Raw genomic sequence first — 24,080 nt, 5'->3', positions numbered from 1 at the left:
AATGAGTGGGCTTTAGAAATTTAATCACAAGCTTTAGCTTGTGGCCTAAAGATTGCGGTTACGCGCTTGGGCATGCACACAGCCACCATCTGGCTTTCCTCGCTGCTTGTTCTCCCAAGCGCCTCGCTCCGCCCCTCCTCCACCACAGAGTGATCGCTTTCACAATCGCGCGGCCGCATTACTTTCACGGCCACACGGCCAATGCTTGTTATTACGGCATGCAGACCTGACTCGCGACTGACTGTTCCCCAGCCAAACCTGGAAGTAAAGAATACCACAGTTACCTAAGACGCACCCAGGACTACACAGGCAAATTAATTCTGAATATGGGGGGACCATGATAACCATTCCCTCTATCTAGTTAAGCATTTCACCTTCCAACCCCTAGTCCCCAGGCCCTACACGGCCTTAATCTTTGCACTGACAGTTTGTCAACACGCGCGGGCTCTCCTTCAGACGTAGGGCAGGTGTCGGCTCTGGTATTGAATGCGTCTTTTATGTGGGGGGTGTGTCCGCACGGGGGTCTGCTATTTTTTAACGGGGTTGAGGGATTCTACGAGTCAGCTTTCCATGAAAGAAAGCCACGGAGGGACCAAACCTCGCTGGTGAGTTTATGGCTCCCCAAAACATTTATCCCCAGCTCTCACATCAGAAAACCATGTGGAAGGCTGTAAACGGCCTTCAAAGTCCATCTTCACACCTCAGGACATGCTTGGGGGGCCTGTACGGGATGGGAGTGGTAGGGTCAGTCGCCAGTGCCTCAATACCAGCTGTCTTACCAGATTCTGGCGGGGACTCACCAACCGTACCTGTGTTTATAAAGTGCACGAGTGTGTGTGTGTGTGTGCGCGCGCCCGCGCGTGGCAGGCGTCTGAAGAGTGGAGGCGCAATCAGTATGTATACGTCGATGGTGTTGAGCGCCTTCTTCAGCAAAATATATAACCTACAAGCAGCAAATCCTGTTTCCTGAAGTGTGGACTCTTACTTTTAACTCTGAGGATAAAATAAAGAGTGACGTAGTGTGGAGAAATGACGCCAGGCATTGCTCAAGTACTAATAGGCAATCCAGTTTGTGATGTGTGCTTTATAAAAGACCCGCAGCATTTTTATGTAACACTCCTCGCTCAGGAGGTCCCCCCACTTCTTATCCAGGTCACAATACTCAAACAACATGCAGCAGCTGAGTTTCTCAAATGAAAACAGAATTCAGACCACCACCCAACCCCCTCAGGCGTTTTTCTTTCCCTCATTAAACAAGCATTTGCAATGCAATAGGTCTCGCATTTGCGAGAGATTAAGCTATTGGCATTGTAAATGACAATGCCTTTTACTTATGTTTTAAAAACCAACATGTAAATAAAAGGCATTGCAATTTACAATGTCAATAGCTCAAACTCTCACAACTGTAAGACCTATTGCATTGCAAATGCTTGTTTCTGCTTTATATTGGTTTAAGCATTGCCTTTTTGATATACCGGGGACTCCCATCTCTTCGAAGGGGAATGATACAAGCATGAGAATCTATGAAAGTTCCAATACTGGAGTATTCTGGTTTTCAAACCCGGTCAGGGATCTTTGGGTAAAATTATATGTTGTAGATGTGCAGGGGTTCCAGTGGCCTACGTGGCATACTTGAATTGTTTCTCAAAGGAGCTCATCGTTTATCACAAGTTCAACATAAAGTGGTATAGGAGCACAGATGCTCTGTGCCTTCTGTGTCCATTTTGATTTGTGTGATTACCTTAGCTCTTATCCCTACAATTGCCCAGGATAACAGATGCCTTTCAAATAAAATCTATGTAAGGTTTTACCCTACATTTAAAGTGATACCTTAAAACTGCCTACTTTGGGAAATACTTTTGTGTTGCCTGCATTTGAGGGCCCTAACTTGCAAAGTATTTAGGATTTGATGGTGATATTTGCTGATTTATGTATTGTGCCTCTAGCCTAACTGCTTCATGCCATGCTCTGATGTTATCTTGCATGTTGTTTTGATTCTTGCATTACCAGGATAACAAGAACTATCTCAGTATTGGCATAGTATGCACACAATATATTTTTTCATACAATCCTGTGGTTTATTCATAGTGTTGCTGTGTGAGTGTGTTGTGCAAATGCTTTACACATTGCCTCTGATAAAAAGCCTACCTGCTCTGCGCCAAGCTACCAGAGGGTGAGCACAGGTTATCTTTGGTGTGTAACTTACTTGCCCTGACTAGAGTGGTGGGTTCTGCCTGGCTTACCTGACTACCCTAGTCAACCAAAAGTCCACTTTCTAAGAGTTTGGTATTTTTCTTGTCTTGTGGTTTCATTCTATTACTGTTTGAGTGCTGCATAAATGCCTTACACTTTGCCTTTAGGTAAAGCCTGACTGTTTTGTGCCAAGCTAACAGAGGATTAAGTACAAGTTAATTTAGAGATTTTTGTGGTTCACCCTGACAAGGACTGTGTCTATTATTTGAGTGGGGCTTCCTGCCTTCTAAACTATTAACCCAATTCTGTACATCCATGGAGCTACAGTACTTCTTCCTCCTTCTTATACTGGGCAGAAAATCCAATTCAGACCAACAAAAACATTTAGCGTGGAGGATAGCATTAATAATAATGCAGGACATTAAATACGCCCAATTTGTTTGAGATAAGAAGATTATTTTTAAATGCGTATATATGTGATTATTTTACTTTTTTAATATCAATAAAATATGAATAAATAAAATGTTTTGAGGTTCTATATCTGCGGGACAACCATTTACAAAGTGTGGATGAATCACCCATATTGTCATTGCCATAGGAGGAAGATGTTGTTACTTAGTTTTTGCCTCTTCCCTGCTCTCTCCCTCCCTATTGAGAATTCAGTGACCCTCTATTGTCTATTTATTAACCTTGACTGGCCCTGCATGGCTTGATAAATCTAGAGTAATTCAAAGCAGTGCAAAACGCTGCCTTGCGTTACTCTGCAGCAGGGAGGTTCCATGCACCCCCATGGATTTTACCACATCCCCAGAATTACCATTAGAGGTGGACCTGGAATGAGTCAAAATGCTGCACCTCACCGGGGGGGGCGTACCAAGGAGAAATGTTTTTAATATGATAAATATTCTTCTAAGGTAATCAAAGAGTTTTAAAAAAAAACATAAATGAAATTTTATTTCTATTTGTAATTTTTGAATGCAACTTTTCCAAAAGACAGAAGGCTACCTGAAAAAACAGTGAACCCAACAAATATTGAAAATCATTAAAATGAGCCCATAGTTTCAGTCAAATTAAGTTGCAATTTTTGGTTTTTAGTGTGATATGGTCAAATGAATACATAGATTAACAAATAATTATCCACCTTCCTTAATTCAAGGCAAAAGTAGTGCTTGACTCCAAAATACAGTTCAGAGTCCTCAGATCGTGGAGGTACGATCAGCAGGAGACGGGTGATGTGTAGTTATTGCATAGCTCCAGAACTTTATCCCTAACATGTGCCATTCATCTCTTTATTTGTTCTTTATGACTTATACCACTTCAGCAAAATAATAAATGGAATTGATTAACATTTCTAATGGTGATAAATGTTTTTACCTTTAGCACTGCAATTACAGCTGGTGGGTAGCTCAGTCCGACCATGTTTGACGTCCTTCTGTACATTCTAATAAAGTAAACAAGGAGAGAGGAAATGTTGGGAATTTGAAAGACAATTAATGTAATCAATGCATGAACAATAAATAGGCAAGGAACGGTGGTGTAGGACAGCAACTTGTTGACAGTTTCTGTTTTGTGAAACAGGAAAGTGATCTAAAGGAGCCTGCAAAGCTGTGCAACGTTGCTCAAAGTTGTTGTCCTTTTTTCTTTTTTCAATTTTTGCCAGTTATGGAGAAGGAAAAAGAGGAAGAGAGAGAGATAGAGAAAGAGAGAGAGAGAGAGAGAGTGTATGTGTGTGTGCGTGTGTGTGTGTGTGTGTGTGTGTGTATGCGGGTGCGTGTGTGTGCGCGTGCACACGCGCACCCAACCATCCTTATCATTCCAGGATGATCCCATAGTGAGGATTCAGATACTGGGGGAAATTCTGAGGTTTGGATGGGATGTAAGATGCAATGGCCCCATTTAATGAAATGCCCCAGTTATGTCATAAATCGGATGTTCATGTTCGCCACACTTTCAGAGCGGGAATGGTCTTGCTATTGGACTGTTAGGCATTGCTTGAACATTGTTGATGTCTCAGGTATATTGGCACCCAATGTCTAAATAAAGCAGTATAACATGGGCACTCCATTTACTATGAGACCACAGACCTCGCTGTCATTTCCAGTTTATTCGTGATTTTTATATTCAATCTTTTCCCTTTCAGATATTTCTGTCTTAAATTCGATCAATAAACTTTAGCATCAGTGTACAGAAAACGAGTATTCCTCTCAAACAGCAAAATACCCCATGTAAAATGTGACACGAGTTCCCATTTTGAAAGAATTCTGACAACCCCTCATTATTCGCATACATATTTCCATATTCTGCACAATTCCCAAGCCATGCCATGAAGACATTCGATGACGCTTCACATCGATTATATAAGAGAGTATCTTGAGCACATTTGCAGCATGTCAATGATAATGTGCACGAAAAAAAAGCTTTAAGACTGTGTGCTTCTCTCTAGCAAGTCAAATTATTTATTAAATGCACGGAGCTCGAAACAGACTGGGTAATGCTTCCATGAAAGTAATATTTACAGAACCCCCTGCTGCCCAGCAGAGCAATAAACCTGTCCTGATGAATACCACAGAGGGCGTTAAAGGAGAGACCACAAAGTCTCAAGGCAATTCGAGCCACACCGTCTAAATATCCCAAAACAATTTAAATAAAACTGGTGGAACATGCCAATACCCCAAGGTATTAGATTCCCTACGTTACCGCGCTTTGGAACATTCTGCTAATTGGTGTTTGTCTCTGGGGTTTAGTGAAAAAAGAAAGCGTGCGGACCCCAAAACTTAACATTTGTAGCTTCCCATCACAGAACTGCGTGTTCTTCTGTAAGACATCTACCACCCGGGAAATGTGTATCGCTCGAAAGAGTAAATGTCAGGTGCTGGAGGAGAGAAGCGTTAGGTCGGAGAGGCAGCCTTTAGTTTATTGGCTTCATTATTCTTCAGGCCCAAACTGAAACAAAAAGCAGCCCTGGGAAAATGTGTGATGCCAACTCCGTATTGCGCAAATAAATCTAGGAGAACCCTGTTGGGGGTATTTTGAGGTGGGATTCCACACAAAAACAACATTTGAACAAATTGATTATTGGCTTTATTCTTACCTCACAGGTTGCCATTTTACAGTTCCTGTTATTTGGTTCCCAATAAAAGCTTGTATTACCTTTAATATCTTAGGTTTGGTGTTTAAGCACTTGCATCACCAGGACCACAGTTAGCTGTCACTTGCAATCACCTGCAAGTCCAGAAAGCGAGAGTTGGGGAGCAAAGATCAAAGAGGCTACTAAACTCCGAAATATAACATGTTCAGACTTGAAGGCCGGTCACTTTCTGAACATCGACTCTTCTTATGGAACGTGCTATCCTTTGAGAGCGATACACCTTAGAGATCAGGCCCTGAACCACCTCTTGAACTTCAAGAAACAGTTGAAGTATTGAGAGAGCACAAGTTTGAAAAAAATGTATAAGTACGCCATATTTACAAGCACGTAGTTAGTTTAAACATGTTTTGCACACGAGTGTTTTATATTCAATAGCGAAATGTATAGAATGTTAAGTAGAGTAACCATAATTATAACGGTGTGAGATTAAATGTAGAAATGTTGGAGTATATGTGAAAACCTCATGGTTCTCTCATGTTAAAAGAGTCATGTCCGAATTAAATGTAACTTGGATTCCAGTATTTTGTGTAGGCCTTAGGGCAATTCACAGCAAACCTGAACGTGCTGCTAAAATAATGTGAGATAAAGTTGACATGGTTCTTTCAAAATGTACTATTGAACTTAGGGTTAAAAGTATATGCTTTATAGATGTGTTATTTTAGAAACGTATGCTAGTTAAGAATGTTTGCTGTTTAAATCAAGTTAACGTTTTAAGAGTGCAGGAACCTGCTGCATGTAAATCAAGTAGGCCAGAACAGATAATGTCATGTAGTTTAAATCGTCATGTGCTCGTTAGAGGAGAGGTCGTGAGGTGTCCAGTATGGAGCTCTGAGAGTGTTTTATGGCCTAAGATATGGTGGAGTCTGGAATTTGAGGCCCACTGCAGGACGAGCTGTATGCAGGTGCGAGGGTCCTAATCAGCTCGAATGAAAGGGACTTTGTTCAGTGGCGCCTTGCGCAGGCCTGTAGGAGTTTCCAGGAATTTCAGGGGGTATCAGCGCACTGAAGAAGCCGCCTGGGAACCAAGGTCAACTATAACGAGGGTCTTCAAGAGTACCATCATGGAGTTTGCCGCGGAAAGATGTACCACGTGAGGGGCGTCCCAAGGGGCGTTTCTATTGGAAATGCGATTTGGTATTAGGGAAAGTGACCCGGGAGGAGAGCAGAGCAGATGATTTTGGGAGCCTAAGGAAGCGGATGGGTAGGCAGATAGACCGATCAGGAGAGACCCATTATCAGAGAAGAGACAAAGAGAAGTGCGTGATCTTCTTAGGAAATCACCACGGCTGACACCTAGAGGGTAAAGATCTTGTTAAGTAGGGATGTCATTTAGTGTAGTGTAGGGACAGACTAACCTTAATTTTTCTTTCTGTAATGACTTTGAGGTTGCAACTTGTATTCATTTTGGCAACGCTCATGTTATTAGAAGTTGTACTTATTATCTTGTTCTTCAGACTCAGACTATTCAAAAAGTTCATGTTCATAGTGATTCCGATCTACCTCTTGAATCTCATTTTGAGAAGTTTGTATCTTCAGTTATCTTTGACTTTATATTAAATCTTTAAAACTTTATTTTGGTCAGTGGTCATTTAGAGTGGTGTAAGTTCTTAAATTGATTGTTTATTGCGAGATTACCTTTTACTCAAGACAGGTACCAACGATTCAGTCGACAGGAAATGGGATTTGGTAAGATAATTAGTAACCAGTAATCCCGCGTTAGCAGTTGGTAGCAGAGTGAGGATGGTTATCTTCTTGAGGAAGGTAATCTAGAGAGGTTAGTTTACCCCAAGGCCCGAGACGTCGAGAGACGAGCAGCGGAAGAATCGTGTGCCGAAAGGTGCAGACGGTGCGAGAAAAGCAGCAGTATCGGAGAGTGAGTATAAAAAGGGTCATGCGTGAACAGATTGCGGTGTTTTGTGTTGTATTTGTATTGTAATGTCTTGCGGAGTTGAATGCCTGTAGTGTGAAAGAGAGAAGGTTGTGAGCGCGCGCAACCTGGTAAACTGGTAACCTGGTAAACGGGTGAACTGGTGAAATCTTAAGTTCAGGCCAGAGCTTAAGTGGTTTTGGGTGTATCGAACATCCAGGGTAGTTGTCGACCATAGTACGGAGGTCACGAGGTACCATTGACCGCCGTGGATCCAAGATAGGGGGAGTGTAAGAGTGAGTGTATGAGTAACGGACGCTGGTCGAAAGTTACTGCGTGTGAGTAACCTATCGGAGAAGGCGATTGTCTGGAAGTAAACGGAAAGACATTTCGCCAAGTTAGGGTGACAACTACAGAAAGACTGTGGGCGTACAGTCAAAGAAAGGTGATCGCTTGGACGGAAGTAATCATTTTTCAGAGTATGAATGGGATGCGTGCATGACCGAGGAGACGAGCTGAGAAAGGTGGGGAACTGCTGCGAAGGGGGACGGGTGACGTCGGCTAGAGCCGCGCTGTGATTGAGCGGTTGGTGTGACGTTAGCTAGAGCCGCGCTCTGGTTGGGCGGCTAGAGTGACGTCGGAGAAAAGTCGCGTACGGATAGGCCAGTTAGTGAGAACGGCGCTGAGATTGGTGGAGTGTCATCAGGAAGTAAACAAACGCGGAGAAAAGAGAAATCATGAAGTGTTTTAAGTGTTTGAAAGGGATTTTTAAACGTAAACGAAGTGAACATTATTACGGGGAAGAGGCTCCCCCAGAGGGTACGCCAGCTCATTATATGGCAACGAATGTTGGGCTGCATACGATATTGTGGATTGGGGCTTGGAATAAGCTTACGGAAGGAAATGAGGAAATGCAGTTCCCGAAGTATGGAACGTTTAAATTAGAGGTGTTACATCGGCTAAAAGCAACCATGTCCTCATTGAAACCCTCACCTAGACCAACACAGTTTGAGGCACTTAATGCATGGATTAAGGCTGCACACGACCGAAATTTGAACAGGCGTCAACAAAGGCTGACGCGATCGGTAAGGGCAGTGCGAGATTCCAAATGGGATGAGGAGGAAAAGCGTTGGAGGGTACAGACCATTGAGGTGGAGAAAATGTATCCGATGAGGGAGGTGTCAGGAGGAGGAAACCTCATGGAAGAAGACGAGGAAAGTGAGTCGGAGGACAATCTGATAAACAGATTGTTAATGGATAGACCACCTCCGAGAGTGGGATTGATAGAAGATAGAGGGTTAGCAAGGGAAGATGGGAATGAGATAGAGGGATATACACCACTCCCTATATCGGAATGGACACCTAACAAAGGCGGAGAAACACCTCCAAACAACACTGTACAGAGTGTAGTGGGAAGGTTTGTGGTGCAGAAAACGCCAACCACAGAAAGGGTTGAGTCTGTGGGATTACCAGACGCTCTTCAAGTGCCTGTTACCATAGGACCCATAGTTTCGATCTATAATTCTGAGAGAGATAGAGGGGAACAACAAAGGCAATTGGATAGGGAAAGGATTGAGATGGAAAGGAGGAATAATGTGACGAATGCATGGAAACAATTACCAGGTTCGGTAACGTGGAACACCCCATTAGACACAACTGTCGGTCCCAATTCAGAACAGGGAGGTCCGAGAGGACCAATGGATCTAAGGGGACCGCGGCCAAGATCTTTTTCAGAGTTAAGAGCTGATTTGAGGGAATGGGACGGGTCCATAGTATCTCCGAGTAACAGGACAAGAACGGAACCAGAGTGGGAAAGCAGGGGTAACGGAACAGTATCTCATTGTGGGGCCAGCGAGAGTAGTCAGGGCCGGGAAGGCCAAAGTCAAGAGAATAGAGGGGATACATGTCCTACAAATCAGAGAGAACAGCCGGAACAAAATACTAGGATTGTAGAATGTGAGGAAATGTCCCGTCTCTGGGGGAAAGGAGGAGATGAGGCGGTACGGGCTTTTCAGAATAGGTTTAGGTGCCTTCATCATACACTCGGGGAAGACGTTCAACATTGGAGAAAGGAGAACAGCGATAGGTCCCGCCACGCCTCGAATAATCAGGAACCACAGGGAAGTAGGGAAGAAAGAGGGAGTAATGGAACATCTTACCCTGCATCCCGTGAAACTAGCCCGGAGGGGGAGAGAGGGGCTATGAGGCATGAAGGAGTGTTTCACCACCCACCCCGAGAAGACGGAAAGGCATGGGACTTAGAGAGATGGGAACAGGGGAGGACTCCCTATAATTCACCAATACCTAAACGTAGATCTCGGAGCTGGGATGGGAGAGATGCAGATGGAGGAGCTAAATTAAGTGTCTTGAAAGCTGAAATAAAGGCAAAAAGGCTTGATGTTACCAGTTTAAAATCAGATGTTGATGAGATAATAGATGGAACATTGCCTTTGGAAAGGATAGAATTGTATGAACAGGATGAGTTATTGTTCATGGCAAAGGATATTACTAGGAAAGCTAGAGCGTTTCATGAAAAACTGACTGATTTGGCAGACAAGTATGCCGTGGATTTGTCTAGGACAAGGGCATTGCAGAGCAACCACAGATTACAGTACGCAGACCAAGATCTAGATGAGAAGAGAACTACTGGATTAAAAACACACATAAGAGAGCTGGTGACAGGGATAAGAGTGTGGAGAGAACTGGATAAATGGGAAGAAAGGTGGTCGAAAAAGGGCACGGTTAGGAGAAGTACAAATGTATTGACTCCTGAGGGAAGGGCAATGCATATGGAGGCATTCCCTTTGCGAGAAATATCAAATGGAAATTATGTACATGTGCCCTGGAGTAGAGGAGACTTAGCCGCATTTACCAACTCATTTCCGAAGTTGCGGGACAATCCAGTCGAGTGGTATAAGCAGGTAGAGAGGTTTGTTAAAATTTCGAAAGTATTATGGATAGATTTGAACACGTTGTTTGACATCGTGGTCCCATCTGATCTATGGACCCCGTGCAAGACTAGTGTCGAATGGCCAAATGCTGAACCATTGAGAGATGTTCGAACAAATGGACCATCTGAGATTGTCATGCGAAAGTATGAAAGGGTAATAGCATGGCTGAAAGATAAGGTACCACCACAGGATATAGATTGGGTAAAAATAGACCGAACAAGACAGGAACCCAAGGAGACAGTTCACGAGTTTTATGAAAGATTGTTGAAAACATTCAAGCAATACAGTGGACTAGATGTAATGGATCCCAAAGACATAGGGCAGTTCGTGTCAAAGTTTGTCTTGGGGTTGAGACCTGATATTTGTTTGATGATACAGCAACATTTAATCTGTTGGCAGAACAAACCACTAGATGAGATTTTACGATATGCGAGGTACTGCAGTGACGAGATAGATTCTAAAGCCAAGAATCTAAAGGAGAAATTGATGGTGGTGCAAATGCAGTCCGCTGGGAAGGGTGGCCAGCAGAAGCAGGGGATGGGACGAAAACCAAATGGTCGGAACAAAGATAATGAAGAAGGGCAGAGACCTAGGATAGACTTTGCCACTTTAAAGAAAACGACAAAGTGTCATCTGTGTCATCAGGTGGGGCATTGGCGACGCGAGTGTCCCTTTAACCCTGAAAACGGGGAGCTAGAAGTAGAAGAACAGGTCCAAGAAGACCCAGTGCAAAAGGTGACAGTCCCAAGTAATAAGGTGGCCAAAGGGGGGACTTCGGCTCCACGGGCCCAATTCCCACAGCCACCGAAGATAGCAGCTGGAGGAAAGGTCTTTAAACAAATGCCTCTGTTTATCGAGGAAGAAAAATGTTATTACATTGATCCATTGACAGGACAACGGGTGAGCAGTGAAGAGGACTGTACCCTCGGGGCAGTTCTAGAAGTGGATCAGAGAGGGCCATTTGTTGAGGCAGAAGTGGCAGGGTGTCCCACTACGTTCTTAGTGGATACTGGGGCTACTCGTTCGACTCTGAGATCGGCGGTGGTTCCAGACTTGCCGATGTCAGGGGAAACAATTCAGGTGGTAGGAGTCGCAAATAAGAGAATGACTAGTCCATTGACAGAACCAGTATCTGTGAAGATAGGCAATCATATGAACGAACATCAGTTTGTGGTTTGTGACTCGAGTCCGGTATGTCTGTTAGGAAGGGATTTGTTGTGCAAATTGAACTGCACCATATACTGCACCCCGCAAGGAGTGGAGGTACAGACTACCGACGATGATGCTACCTTTAAGGTGGCCAATTCAAAATTCTGTGTAGAACTATATCCTACTCTGACTGTAGAAGATCTTCCACAAGACTTAAGAGATGCAGTGGCGTCAGAGGTGTGGGATTTCACAGGAGAAGATATAGGATTGATTAAAGGGGTAGAACCGGTAAAAATTCTGGTAAAACCAAATGTTGAGTTTCCAAGAACGCCTCAATACAAATTGTCCCAGGAAACGATTGCAGGAATAAAGCCTGTGATCGAGTCAATGATACAGCAGGGAATACTGAAAGAAATCGTGGGCAGTCCTTGTAACTCCCCGATTATGGGTTTGCAGAAACCTAGTGGGAAGTTTAGGATAGTTCAGGATTTACGAAAGATTAACAACATAGTAGTTTCATGTTGTCCCGTGGTACCGAATCCATCAGTGATATTGTTTCAAATACCATGTCAAGCAGAATGGTTCACAGTGATAGATCTTTGCCAGGCTTTCTTTTCAATCCCATTGGATGAAGAGAGCAGGTACCTTTTTGCGTTTAAAATGGAAGATCGCGTTTTAACATGGTGTCGAATCCCACAAGGATTCACAGACAGCCCATCCATCTTTAATCAGTTGCTGAAGAAGAATCTTGAGAATCTAGTACTGCCACAGAATTCGGTTCTGGTACAGTACATAGATGACCTACTTGTTGCGTCAGAAACAGAGGAAGCTTGTAAAGTAGATTCAATTGCCTTACTGAATCATTTAGCTGAGAATGGACATAAGGTATCTCCGAGCAAGTTACAGTATTGTCTGACAGAAGTACAGTATCTAGGGCACAGGTTAGAAAAAGGGAAACGTAAGGTGTCCCCAGAGAGGATTGAGGCGATAATGAAAATGAATGCGCCTACAACACAGAGAGAAGTTAGAATGTTCCTAGGAATGGTGGGTTACTGCCGACAGTGGATAGTTAACTTTTCACTGAAAGCAAAGCCCTTACAGAAACTGACGCACAAGGAGGTGAGTGATCCGGTACCATGGGATGAAGAATGTCTGGTGGCGTTTTTACAGCTGAGAGACGATTTATGTCGTGCTCCGGCTCTGGGAATGCCGGATTACGAAAAGTCATTTTCACTCTATTGCTGTGAGAGAGAGGGATGTGCTTTGTCAGTCTTGGCACAGACCCACGGTAATGCCCGTAGACCAGTTGCATACTTTTCGGCTACATTAGATCCAGTAGCCGCAGCGTTGCCCGGATGTCTCAAATCCGTTGCCGCAACGGGTGTCAGCATTGAAAGGAGCGAGAGTATTGTGATGGGACATCCAGTAGTGGTGTATGTACCACATTCAGTTGAATTGTTAATGACCAGGACGAAGACGCAGCATCTGACCAATAGTAGGCTCACGCGCTACGAGCAAGTTATACTTGCCGCAGAAAACGTGACTCTCAGGAGATGCTCTGTCTTGAATCCTGCTACTTTGATGCCATTACCTACGGTAATAGAAGGCGAAGGATGTGAAGACCACGATTGCCTTGATGTGACTGAACTATGCACGAAACCCAGACCAGATATAGTGGATGAGCCATTGTCTGACCCCGATGAAATTTACTTTGTTGATGGCTCATGTTTAAGAGACGATACTGGTCGGTTGAGAGCAGCTTATGCTGTTTGTACCATTGCTGGAGTTGTAGAGGCCGCTTGCCTGGAAGGAGTACATTCCGCACAGGTAGCAGAGATTATTGCCCTAACTCGTGCCTGCATAGCAGGAAATGGAAAGAGAGTCACCATCTACACGGACAGCCAATATGGTTTCGGTGTGGTTCATGATTTCGGGCAGTTGTGGTCTCAGAGGGGTTACATGACTTCCTCTGGTTCGCCCATTCGAAATGGAGAATTTGTGCGATTGCTGATAGAAGCATTACAAGGTCCTGTTGACATTGCAGTGGTGAAGTGTGTAGCTCATACTAAGAATACAGATTTTGTGTCACAAGGTAATAGATATGCTGATGAAGTCGCACGCTATTGTGCGGAACAAAGTTATTCTTTCTCAAAGGTGGAAATAGAAGGTGCAGAAGAAAAGACTGAATTAAGTATGATGTTAGAAACTGTAGACACTTGGGAGGATTTAAGGATAATGCAGGGGAACGCACCTGAAACAGAGAAAAAGGCATGGGAAATAGCAGGCTGTGTGCGAAGTGAAATGGATTTTTGGGTTTCAGCAGATGGGAGAGCTGTGTTACCTGAAGAATTAGCTAACCCCATGGCGAGAGAAATACATGGTCCAGTACATCTAGGAAGGGATGCTATGATGAGAGTTTTTAGGCAGACTTGGTATTGCCCGAAATTCAGAATAGCGGCAGAATCAGTATGTAAGCGATGTGTTACCTGCCAACAACTGAACGTAGGCAAACGAACACCAGTCACACTGAGTCACATTGGGAGGTCGGGGGGGCCTTTCAATAGAATGCAACTAGATTTCATTGAAATGCCAAGAGTCAATCGCCTTCGGTATGTGTTGGTGATTGTATGCGTATTTTCCAGATGGGTTGAAGCGTACCCTACACGTAGGTGCGATACACTCACAGTGGCTAAATTGTTGCTCAGGGAGTTGATACCGCGCTTCGGGGTGCCTGCCTCTTTGGAATCGGACAGAGGAAAACATTTTAACAGCGAAATAGTGAAGATGTTGTGCTCCACACTGAATATCGATCAAAAGCTGCATTGTAGTTATCGACCAGAAGCTTCAGGAATTGTGGAACAAGTGAATGGCACTTTGAAGAATAGATTGGCTAAAGTAGTGGCATCCACATCTTTGAGTTGGCCAGATGCTCTTCCATTGGTGCTCATGAGCATGCGCAGCACACCTGATAGGAGGACAGGTCTCTCTCCCCACGAGATCCTGATGGGGAGGGCCATGAGACTTCCTACAGTTCCAACTACTGCTCTATTGAATATTACAGATGATCTGATCTTGGATTATTGTAAAGGACTGTCTGACGCCATCCATTCTGTGTCCCTTCAGGTGCATGCGGCTGAAGTTCCAGCAGCGAGGAACCTGTGTCATGACCTGAACCCAGGGGACTGGGTCTTGGTTAAAAAGCACGTCCGGAAGAACTGCCTAGATGTTCGCTGGCGTGGGCCCTTTCAGGTAATCCTGATCACGAACACCGCGGTGAAGTGCGGGGGGCTGCCAAATTGGATCCATGCATCCCATACTAGAAGAGTTCCAGCACCTCTAGAAGGAACAGCTCCCATCCCAGACGAAAGCCCGGAAGTGGAAGAAGAGTCGCAAGAAGGGATTGAGGCAGCTGAGGAGGTGTCGGAAGAAGTTGGGAACGCATCGGATTCAGAAGAAGAGCGAAGGCAGGACGGCAGTGAGACAGAAGACGCAACCGAAGGAGAGAGCAGAAGTGAATACGACTCAGACTCAGATCCGTATCGGAGCGATCAAGAACCAAGTGGGAGGACAAGGAATAGGAGAATAAGGCTTGGAGCTGCCACTTGGCCAACAAGGAGAAGAAGGCTAAGTTTGAGGTCGGCCCAGGAAGAAACGCTTACTCCTATATCCGAAGACTCAGATCCAGAAGAAGATATCCAGGATCAAGCCGAGGAGGGTCTTAGAAGATCAAGTAGGGTGCGAGTGCCTAGCAGAAGATACTCTACTCCCGACTGGACCTACCTTGTTGCAGATGTCTGGGAGATACAGAACAGGGAGGATCAGGGAAGTGGAACTGATCAGAACTGACCCGATCATCACAGTGCAAATAAAGTTTCTACTGCCAGGAGCGGAGACCGAAAGGTTGCTGACACTCAACATCGTTCATCCTGCTCTCCTGAGTGGAATAAGAAAATTGCTTTTAGAGACAGTTGAGTTTCCAGTTTGCTGTTCACGATATCCAATATTGGAGGGAACTCTTCTTCGTTTGGAAATGCTTGAGCGAGTAGTAGAAATGCTAGGAGCGCTTATTGTTGTGGACTAATACCATATTGTGAATGTCTTCAAAGGGGCGCAGAACTGGAAAGGTGAAGAAAGTGATCTTGATTAGAACGGACCCCTTTGTAACTGTGGATGTAGAACTGATAGTACCAGGAGTGGAGATTGAAAAGACATTAACTCTTCATTTTGTTCGTCCCCTGGTCCAGAGTGAAATAAGGAGAATAATCCTAGAGACAGTTGAATTCCCGTGTTGTTGCAAGAATTGCCCAGAACTCGAGGGAATGTTTCTTCGTATGGACATCTATGAGGATGTAGTGTCACTCCTTGAACCATACATAACTTCAGACGAAAATAAGACTGTTGAAAAGAAATTGTAAAAACTTGTTGCAAGATAACCTAGCGCCGAGTGGAAGAAGAAAAGTGATAGGGGTTTCATTTTAGTGGATGGAGAAGGGCTAGGGTTGTCTATTTTCTACTGGACTTTGAATTGTTTTGCGGAAATAAATTGTCAAGCTTCCAAGTGTTTCGAGAAAGACATTGCAAGAGAGAAAGACTTTGTTTGAAAAGAAGAGGAAGTGAATGCTAGAAGAAAGAAAACTACACTGTTTGAGAACATGGAGGCTGGCAACCCGAACCGCAGGGCAAAATGTATAGCTGTTACATTTCTAGGAGTAGTGGTTTCTCTTATAATTTTAGTGGTAACTGTTTCATTCCTAGCGGGACACGAAGGGGATGGAACCACAGTTAAGGAGGATAAGGGAGTGTCAACACCGAGAACTACCATTATTAAGGAGAAGGGAAACATCAATGAGAAAGACAAAGCGTTGTTAGATGCAGAAGTAAAAAGGTTACACATGGATGAGTCACAGGGGAATTACAAGTCAAATGCTTATGCTAAGTTGCTTTATGAATATGTTGATGCCATGGAGGTAAAGGACTGCTATGTCTGTATGCAATTACCAATTTCGGTGGAGGAGGGTATCAAATACCATCATCTCCCGTTGACATATGGGATAACGTGCAGTTTATTGTTAAGTATGTTTTATGGACGAGACGGATTTGAGTATTACTTCTCGAATTTCGACTCGACATTGCCAGAGGTTCCGAATTTCAAGCATTTGAACAAATGGGACTACTACAAAAGCGAAGACAGGTTACACAAATGGTTTATTCCATGGAGAACGTTAGATACCTCACATGCTCGAATAAACAATCTGACTTGTCAAATATCAGAAGTTGAGAAAAAGTTTATAGCACAGGTAGATACTAGATACAGGAAGCAGAAGGTATTGAAGGCATCAGGACAAGGAGAAACAGATTGGACCAAGGAGGAAAGGGCACAACAACGAAAAGGTAGTATTGGTCCAATTGCTTTGGATAAGGAGAAACGGGGGAAACTGTGCATTCACAGGAGTTACTCCTATTATGAAAACGTTTATGTAGGACAAGTAAATTGTGAACATGCCTTTCAATTGGAGTATTACTCTAAGAACTTCATGAAAGGGATGCAAGCAATACCAAATGTATATTTTGTATGTGGAAGATATGCCTATGTGAAGTTACCAGATAATTGGTACGGATCATGCTATCTGGCTGTTGTCTTCCCTAAAATATATCATGTTGAGAATTTAGACACGCCTAAGAAAGAAATATCAACTAGATGGAAGCGAGGGCTGGGTGCAGCAGAAGTAGTTGGAGATGTAATAGGTGCTGCATTCCCTTTCTTAGGATTGATAATGAATGACATTAAGATCAGGAGGTTAGCTACAGTCGTAGATAGACTGTCTGCCAGTACTGCAAGATCCTTGATGCTGATAGAGGGGGAGATGCAATCGATTAGGGCAATGGTTCTTCAGAACCGACTTGCTTTAGATGTTCTGTTAGCAAAAGAGGGAGGAGTCTGTAGGGCCTTGAAGGTACAGGAATGCTGTACTTACATTCCAGACAATTCAAAGCCTCTAGAGAAGTATATACAAAACATCACTGCCATACACTACGAAATTGAGGACCTGGCGAAGGTAAATGTGTGGGAAAAAGTAGGTCATGGAATGGGTAAAGTTGGAAGTTGGTTTGCCAACTTAGGAAAGGGTATCGTTTGGTACATATTGAAACCCATCATCATAGTAGTGATTTGTGTAATCACTTTGTGGGGATTGGTGCGTTTGTATCAATGGTATAGAGCAAATAGGTTACAGAGAGCTATGAAGAAACAGGAAGAAGAGTTGACAGCGATGCAGGACACTCAATATAAGAGTCTGAAAGCATTAGAGAGTATGAAAAGAAGTGGTACTGCCCTGTCTTCACTTTAAAGGTTCTACATTTTTGATGTCTTGGTAATGATGACCCCTAAAGGTCATCAAAGGGGGGACTGAGAGAGCACAAGTTTGAAAAAAATGTATAAGTACGCCATATTTACAAGCACGTAGTTAGTTTAAACATGTTTTGCACACGAGTGTTTTATATTCAATAGCGAAATGTATAGAATGTTAAGTAGAGTAACCATAATTATAACGGTGTGAGATTAAATGTAGAAATGTTGGAGTATATGTGAAAACCTCATGGTTCTCTCATGTTAAAAGAGTCATGTCCGAATTAAATGTAACTTGGATTCCAGTATTTTGTGTAGGCCTTAGGGCAATTCACAGCAAACCTGAACGTGCTGCTAAAATAATGTGAGATAAAGTTGACATGGTTCTTTCAAAATGTACTATTGAACTTAGGGTTAAAAGTATATGCTTTATAGATGTGTTATTTTAGAAACGTATGCTAGTTAAGAATGTTTGCTGTTTAAATCAAGTTAACGTTTTAAGAGTGCAGGAACCTGCTGCATGTAAATCAAGTAGGCCAGAACAGATAATGTCATGTAGTTTAAATCGTCATGTGCTCGTTAGAGGAGAGGTCGTGAGGTGTCCAGTATGGAGCTCTGAGAGTGTTTTATGGCCTAAGATATGGTGGAGTCTGGAATTTGAGGCCCACTGCAGGACGAGCTGTATGCAGGTGCGAGGGTCCTAATCAGCTCGAATGAAAGGGACTTTGTTCAGTGGCGCCTTGCGCAGGCCTGTAGGAGTTTCCAGGAATTTCAGGGGGTATCAGCGCACTGAAGAAGCCACCTGGGAACCAAGGTCAACTATAACGAGGGTCTTCAAGAGTACCATCATGGAGTTTGCCGCGGAAAGATGTACCACGTGAGGGGCGTCCCAAGGGGCGTTTCTATTGGAAATGTGATTTGGTATTAGGGAAAGTGACCCGGGAGGAGAGCAGAGCAGATGATTTTGGGAGCCTAAGGAAGCGGATGGGTAGGCAGATAGACCGATCAGGAGAGACCCATTATCAGAGAAGAGACAAAGAGAAGTGCGTGATCTTCTTAGGAAATCACCACGGCTGACACCTAGAGGGTAAAGATCTTGTTAAGTAGGGATGTCATTTAGTGTAGTGTAGGGACAGACTAACCTTAATTTTTCTTTCTGTAATGACTTTGAGGTTGCAACTTGTATTCATTTTGGCAACGCTCATGTTATTAGAAGTTGTACTTATTATCTTGTTCTTCAGACTCAGACTATTCAAAAAGTTCATGTTCATAGTGATTCCGATCTACCTCTTGAATCTCATTTTGAGAAGTTTGTATCTTCAGTTATCTTTGACTTTATATTAAATCTTTAAAACTTTATTTTGGTCAGTGGTCATTTAGAGTGGTGTAAGTTCTTAAATTGATTGTTTATTGCGAGATTACCTTTTACTCAAGACAGGTACCAACGATTCAGTCGACAGGAAATGGGATTTGGTAAGATAATTAGTAACCAGTAATCCCGCGTTAGCAGTATCATGTGATTGGTCATTGGTTAGGTATGTTTAGGCCAGCGCCAGAAGTCCCTTATATGATGGTGGGCACTTTATTGATGTGTTGAGTAAGTCATCTGCAACAGCAAAACTGTCCCATTTTGTTGCAGCGTACAGGGAAATCTCCTGCCTTCCCTCTGCTCAATTCTGACTGTTGCTTCTCCACTTACCCATGTAACTTAGCGGATCTATGCGCTGAGTCCAAAAGGTATAAAAATCATGTTGAAGGACATGTTTATGGTAAAATTAATATACTTTTGCAAATATAGTTGCACAGTCTTCCAAATAGGCATTTACAACTATGGAAATAGAAAGAATGCGTGCCTGGCTAGGAAAATCACAGGAAATCAGTAAAGTTCAAATGTGTGCCAGCAACCGACTAGGCTGCCTGCACTCTGCTATACTAAGGTTAAAGCTAAAATACAGTGACATGATATGTAGCTAAAGTAGTTCTTCGTTTTAAATTATTCAGCTTTTTTGTCCAGCTCTAGTTCAGCCTTATGAAAGATTGAAATCAGAAACAAGAAATAGGATTCATGTAATATTTAAAGTGCAATCTGTGATGTCTGGCGAGGGACAACAGAAGAAGAGCTGAATATGCCTTTACCTTTCCACAAATATCCCAGCCTGCACCGCGTGGACAATGCTCCTGAACCGCGGCTTCTCCTCGGTCCTTCTCAGCATCATCCCCATCTGCCGCGTGAAGGTGGAGGCCAGCCAGTCCCGCACCTCCGACGGCACGGAATCCGACTGGATGTCGCTGAGCTCATCTTCGGTGTCCAGTAGACGCCTGGAAAAAGAACATGAAAAGAGACATTAAAAAACGCAAATCGCGCACATCCTACACAAAAGTAGCAATAACAACCTCTTCAATGCTGGCGAGCCAACAGTTGACCTTTCACGTATCCCCTCAATGTTCTACAACAGACTAGCAGGCTGATGTATCTCACTGGTACAAGGGAAGCAGATTTTTCTACCACCTAACAAATTTACCGTGCCTGGGCCAATTGAGATTAAGGTACTTATTATTTTCTTCTCTGATACATTTTTACAGGTCGATGTGACAATTTTCTGCCTGTTTCCTAGAATGCTAAACTCCTAGTAATCCTTAAGAATAGACTAAAAGTTGGAAAGCTAGGTGAGATGAATTGTAGAGGACTCACCGCTCTAGAGCCATCAAAGGCCTCCGCTCTCTTGTTCCAGCAGTTATCAAGTCTTTTGACCCCCACCATTGCACAGCACAGCTCACCACCACAGCTACGTGCTCATGATATTCCTGTCCTCCACAGAACATGACTTCACTTGAGGATCAGGAGCAACACGTGAGCAGCACTTGTCATGGCAGCTCGGCCATCCATTGGGGGCACTGGAAAGCAGTTGACTTTGTATATGGCCTACTGTCTATACATTTGCCTCCTCTGTGGGAGTCCTGTTTTATGTTCCCTAACTTGTGATGCTGCAGCTTCTTGTTGCATAAGATTGTGATGATAGTGCAATGCAGCACGGCCATCTTGGAGAGGCAAAACAGTGTACAGACATAAAAGGCACAGAAAGAAGCAGGCTGCACAGAGACTCGTCAAAATATGTTTGAGCACTTGTTCATGCTTGTGTTTACACGCGTTCATCTTCGACAGATGTACTGGCATTGAGAATGCATGTTCATATGTGCTTCAATGGCACTGCAGGACAAAGAATACAATATTGTAGTACTCCATCATATTTCTGGATTATGAGCTAATTACTGGAAGTGCCTGTAGGAGTAGGATGTAGGGACTGGAGCAATAGAAGGTACATTACAAATGATCTACTTTAGAATCTACGGAAACAAATCTAAAGACAGACTTCCATTTGACTGGAATACAGCCAATATGATGCCCAAGCATATCTACCCCTTTTCTACACAAGTCCAAAACGTGTTCAGTGATATGCACAAACATAGAAAGTTTTGCTTCTTAAATAGTTACAATTCGAATAAAGGCATGGCATGACTTAACTCAAGACCCTCTTGAATTTCTCGTAAATTGGTGATACATTTCCCCTTTTGCTTATCTAGCTCATGGCATCTGTTAGTATAGCAACTTGAACTCGATTTGCTATCTATCCGGATGTACGTAGTTACAACGCATGCTTTTACAACGCATGCTTTTACGACGCAACTTTTACAACGCAAGTCGTTAGAACGCCTTGCGTTGGTGGGCGCTGGATAATGAATACTTTGATTTACTATTCCAACTCCAATCCCCGTGGATAGTAGGGAAGGTGTTGGATAGTAAATTAAAACTATTCCCTATCCTACAGCGCCCCCCAGCGCAAGTCGTTGTAATGACTTGCGTTGTAATGGTTGCGTCGTAAAGGTACTGCGTTGTAATAGTTGCGTTGTAAACACTGTTCCCCATCTATCCCTGTGAAATGGATGGTTCAATTTTATGTGGTCAGTATCAATATAATCTTTGAACGCTACTTATAAATCGCCTCTATTTCTGATGCCCATAAAGTGGTGTATCAGTCCTTCACATAATTGCCTCACTGAACTGTCAGCATGTATTTTCGGACAATAGCACATCAGGACATATGAAACACAACTCTGGCATTCAAACACAAATGAGGTAGAGGAACGCTGCTTACAGGAATGTGTTATCCTAGTTCATCAAGAGGTCGACCCAGTTATGTATATTTTGAAATATTGTTTGTCATTAATTGGTGACAGCGTGTTTATTATTGTATCATTACAGCCTGGAGGAAACGTCCAAAAATAGACACAGAACACATGTTAGTTGTTGTTTTTTGAAGTAATGCTTGCTGTTACACACTGAAGCAGTGTGGTAAATTCTACATTGTGGAGATATTGAAGACTTTGACAAAATTAACTCTTGAGAAAGGCACTTTTAGACGTCACAGACCCAACAACGATTTCACAGAGGAAACATCAGACCTCATCAGCACGCCCATCTCTTAGCCCACCAGCTCTATATTCGTTGGAGACTTCAAGCTCCCCAGAGACTGAATAAAATGAAAGACATTCTTGACACACTCCTTATTACCCTTGGTAGCAAGCAACATGCCACCCGAACCACCCATTCCAAAGGAAATGCCACTCATAACATCATAACCACCTTTCCATCATTCTATTGCAAGACCCAATTGCCCTAGATTGAACTAACTATCTAGACATCTACGTATTCATCTCTCACCCCACAAACACATCAAGGCCTACGCAAGTTAGAAACACAAATATATTGCTTCTTCGAAGAACTATCCATGGACTCACTCCAAGAAGAACTCATCAGATCTCCCTCACCACACGTCAACAACAGATGTCAGTACATTCATAATCACACTCAACACTGTCTTGATAGATAAGATGAAAACCAATGCATCAATAAAAGTGCAATTCTTCAAACCCAAGCCCTCATCCTCATGGTATTTATAAGAGCTCACCAAAAAGAATACACCGTTAGGCAGATAAGGGAAGAAAATGCATCTGAAAATCACTCACTACACAACCATTTCAACAAAGGCTGCACACCAGGCAAAAAACTCATGAAGACAGTTAGGCAGTTCATCAAACCCTCCAGAAACATCCAGACCCATATTCAACCAACACATGCAACAGTGTCGATCACTTATTTCCCGAGAAGAAAAGCAAGGTCTCAACCCGCATCATCAACAAGAGCAGAAATCATGATCTCTATCCCTCCTTGAATTGCTCCACGATGGACAGTATTCAACCTCTTCTTCCAGATAAACCTCACCTACATCCTTAACTTTAACAAAACAATCACCAACAAAGACAACATATAACCTGCATCCATCATGAAGTTCCACCATGGAGACACCCTGACATCCGTGCTCGACGTCATCAATGACTCAGTTTTCCAGCTATCTTGCACAGATTTATTCAAGAGATTTTTTTGGGTTTTGGCAAGAGAGTGAAACAGGATCATTGCAGACTTTGGAAATATACTGTCATGCATGCATTTGGTATAGCTTAACAATGATGGCTTCTATTTCTAATTTCAATCCTTTGATAAGCTCTGATGTTAACTCACAAGATTAGATGATTTCCCCCTTAAACAGAGTCAATTGCAGTTAATAATTCTTTCAGAGTCATTTCCTCATCAAGCAGATCTAACTAAGTTCCTGTTGCCTGAGGAATAGTTAGGTTGTTAAAGAAGTTAAAGAAGTTTTACAATATTTTGACTCAGTTCCTGGAATTTTTGTATAGTTTTTGATAAAGTTAGCAAATTCCTTAACTAAAGCTCAATTGTCAGTCCATAATCACTCTTACGCACTCTGCAACCCCCTGGCAGACTTCTTCAAAGGCAAGATATCCACTATCTATAGCACCTTTAACCCCAATTAACCGACCTCAACAGCCTCCTTTACAGTCTTCCCACACCGACTGATGCCACATAACACCCTCTACTCACCGCATGGGAAAACTCACCTCACAGAGCACCACAACCATAATTAACTTTATCCACTCCGGAGAACCCACAGACCCCTGCCTGCACCACTTTTTCAACCTCAGGAGCAAGGAAATCAGTAGCAAACTCATCTTGGTCCTCAATGCATCCACCACCAACGCCACCTTCCCTGATCAATTAAATCACGCAGAAGTCAGACTCCTCCTCAAGAAAACCTCTGCCAACCCCAGCAAACTCAAAAACTACTGACCCATCTCTCTGCTCTCCTTCCCCTAAAATTCCATAACTCACTGAACACCTGGAGAACAACAACCTGCTGGATAGTCTCAGACCAGATTCTATGCCAACCACAGCACTGAGGTCACTCTGATCGCTGCTACGGACAATATCAGAACCTTCCTTGACCAAGGAGACACAGAAGCCCTGACCCTCCCTGACCTCTCAGCAGCATTCAACACGGTCTCCCACCA

General features: G+C 43.3%; 1 protein-coding gene across 7 annotated transcripts in view; it reads right to left on the bottom strand.

Annotated features, from left to right (window-relative positions):
- Positions 1-24,080, bottom strand: part of PDE1C (phosphodiesterase 1C) — a 1,852,914-nt gene that overhangs the window by 621,223 nt on the left and 1,207,611 nt on the right. For all 7 annotated transcript variants that reach the window (XM_078688253.1, XM_078688254.1, XM_078688255.1 and 4 more), the window contains 2 exons: positions 19,791-19,973; positions 3,568-3,634 (listed from right to left, as the gene is read on the bottom strand). In XM_078688253.1, coding sequence (XP_078544379.1) covers positions 3,568-3,634; positions 19,791-19,973 — 250 coding nt within the window. The remainder of the gene's footprint in view (positions 1-3,567; positions 3,635-19,790; positions 19,974-24,080) is intronic.

The sequence above is a fragment of the Lissotriton helveticus genome, chromosome 4_1 (genome assembly GCF_964261635.1).
Source record: "Lissotriton helveticus chromosome 4_1, aLisHel1.1, whole genome shotgun sequence".
NCBI lineage: Eukaryota > Metazoa > Chordata > Amphibia > Caudata > Salamandridae > Lissotriton > Lissotriton helveticus.
Note: the sequence above shows the minus strand (reverse complement) of the source record. Positions and strands in the feature narration are given on the sequence as shown.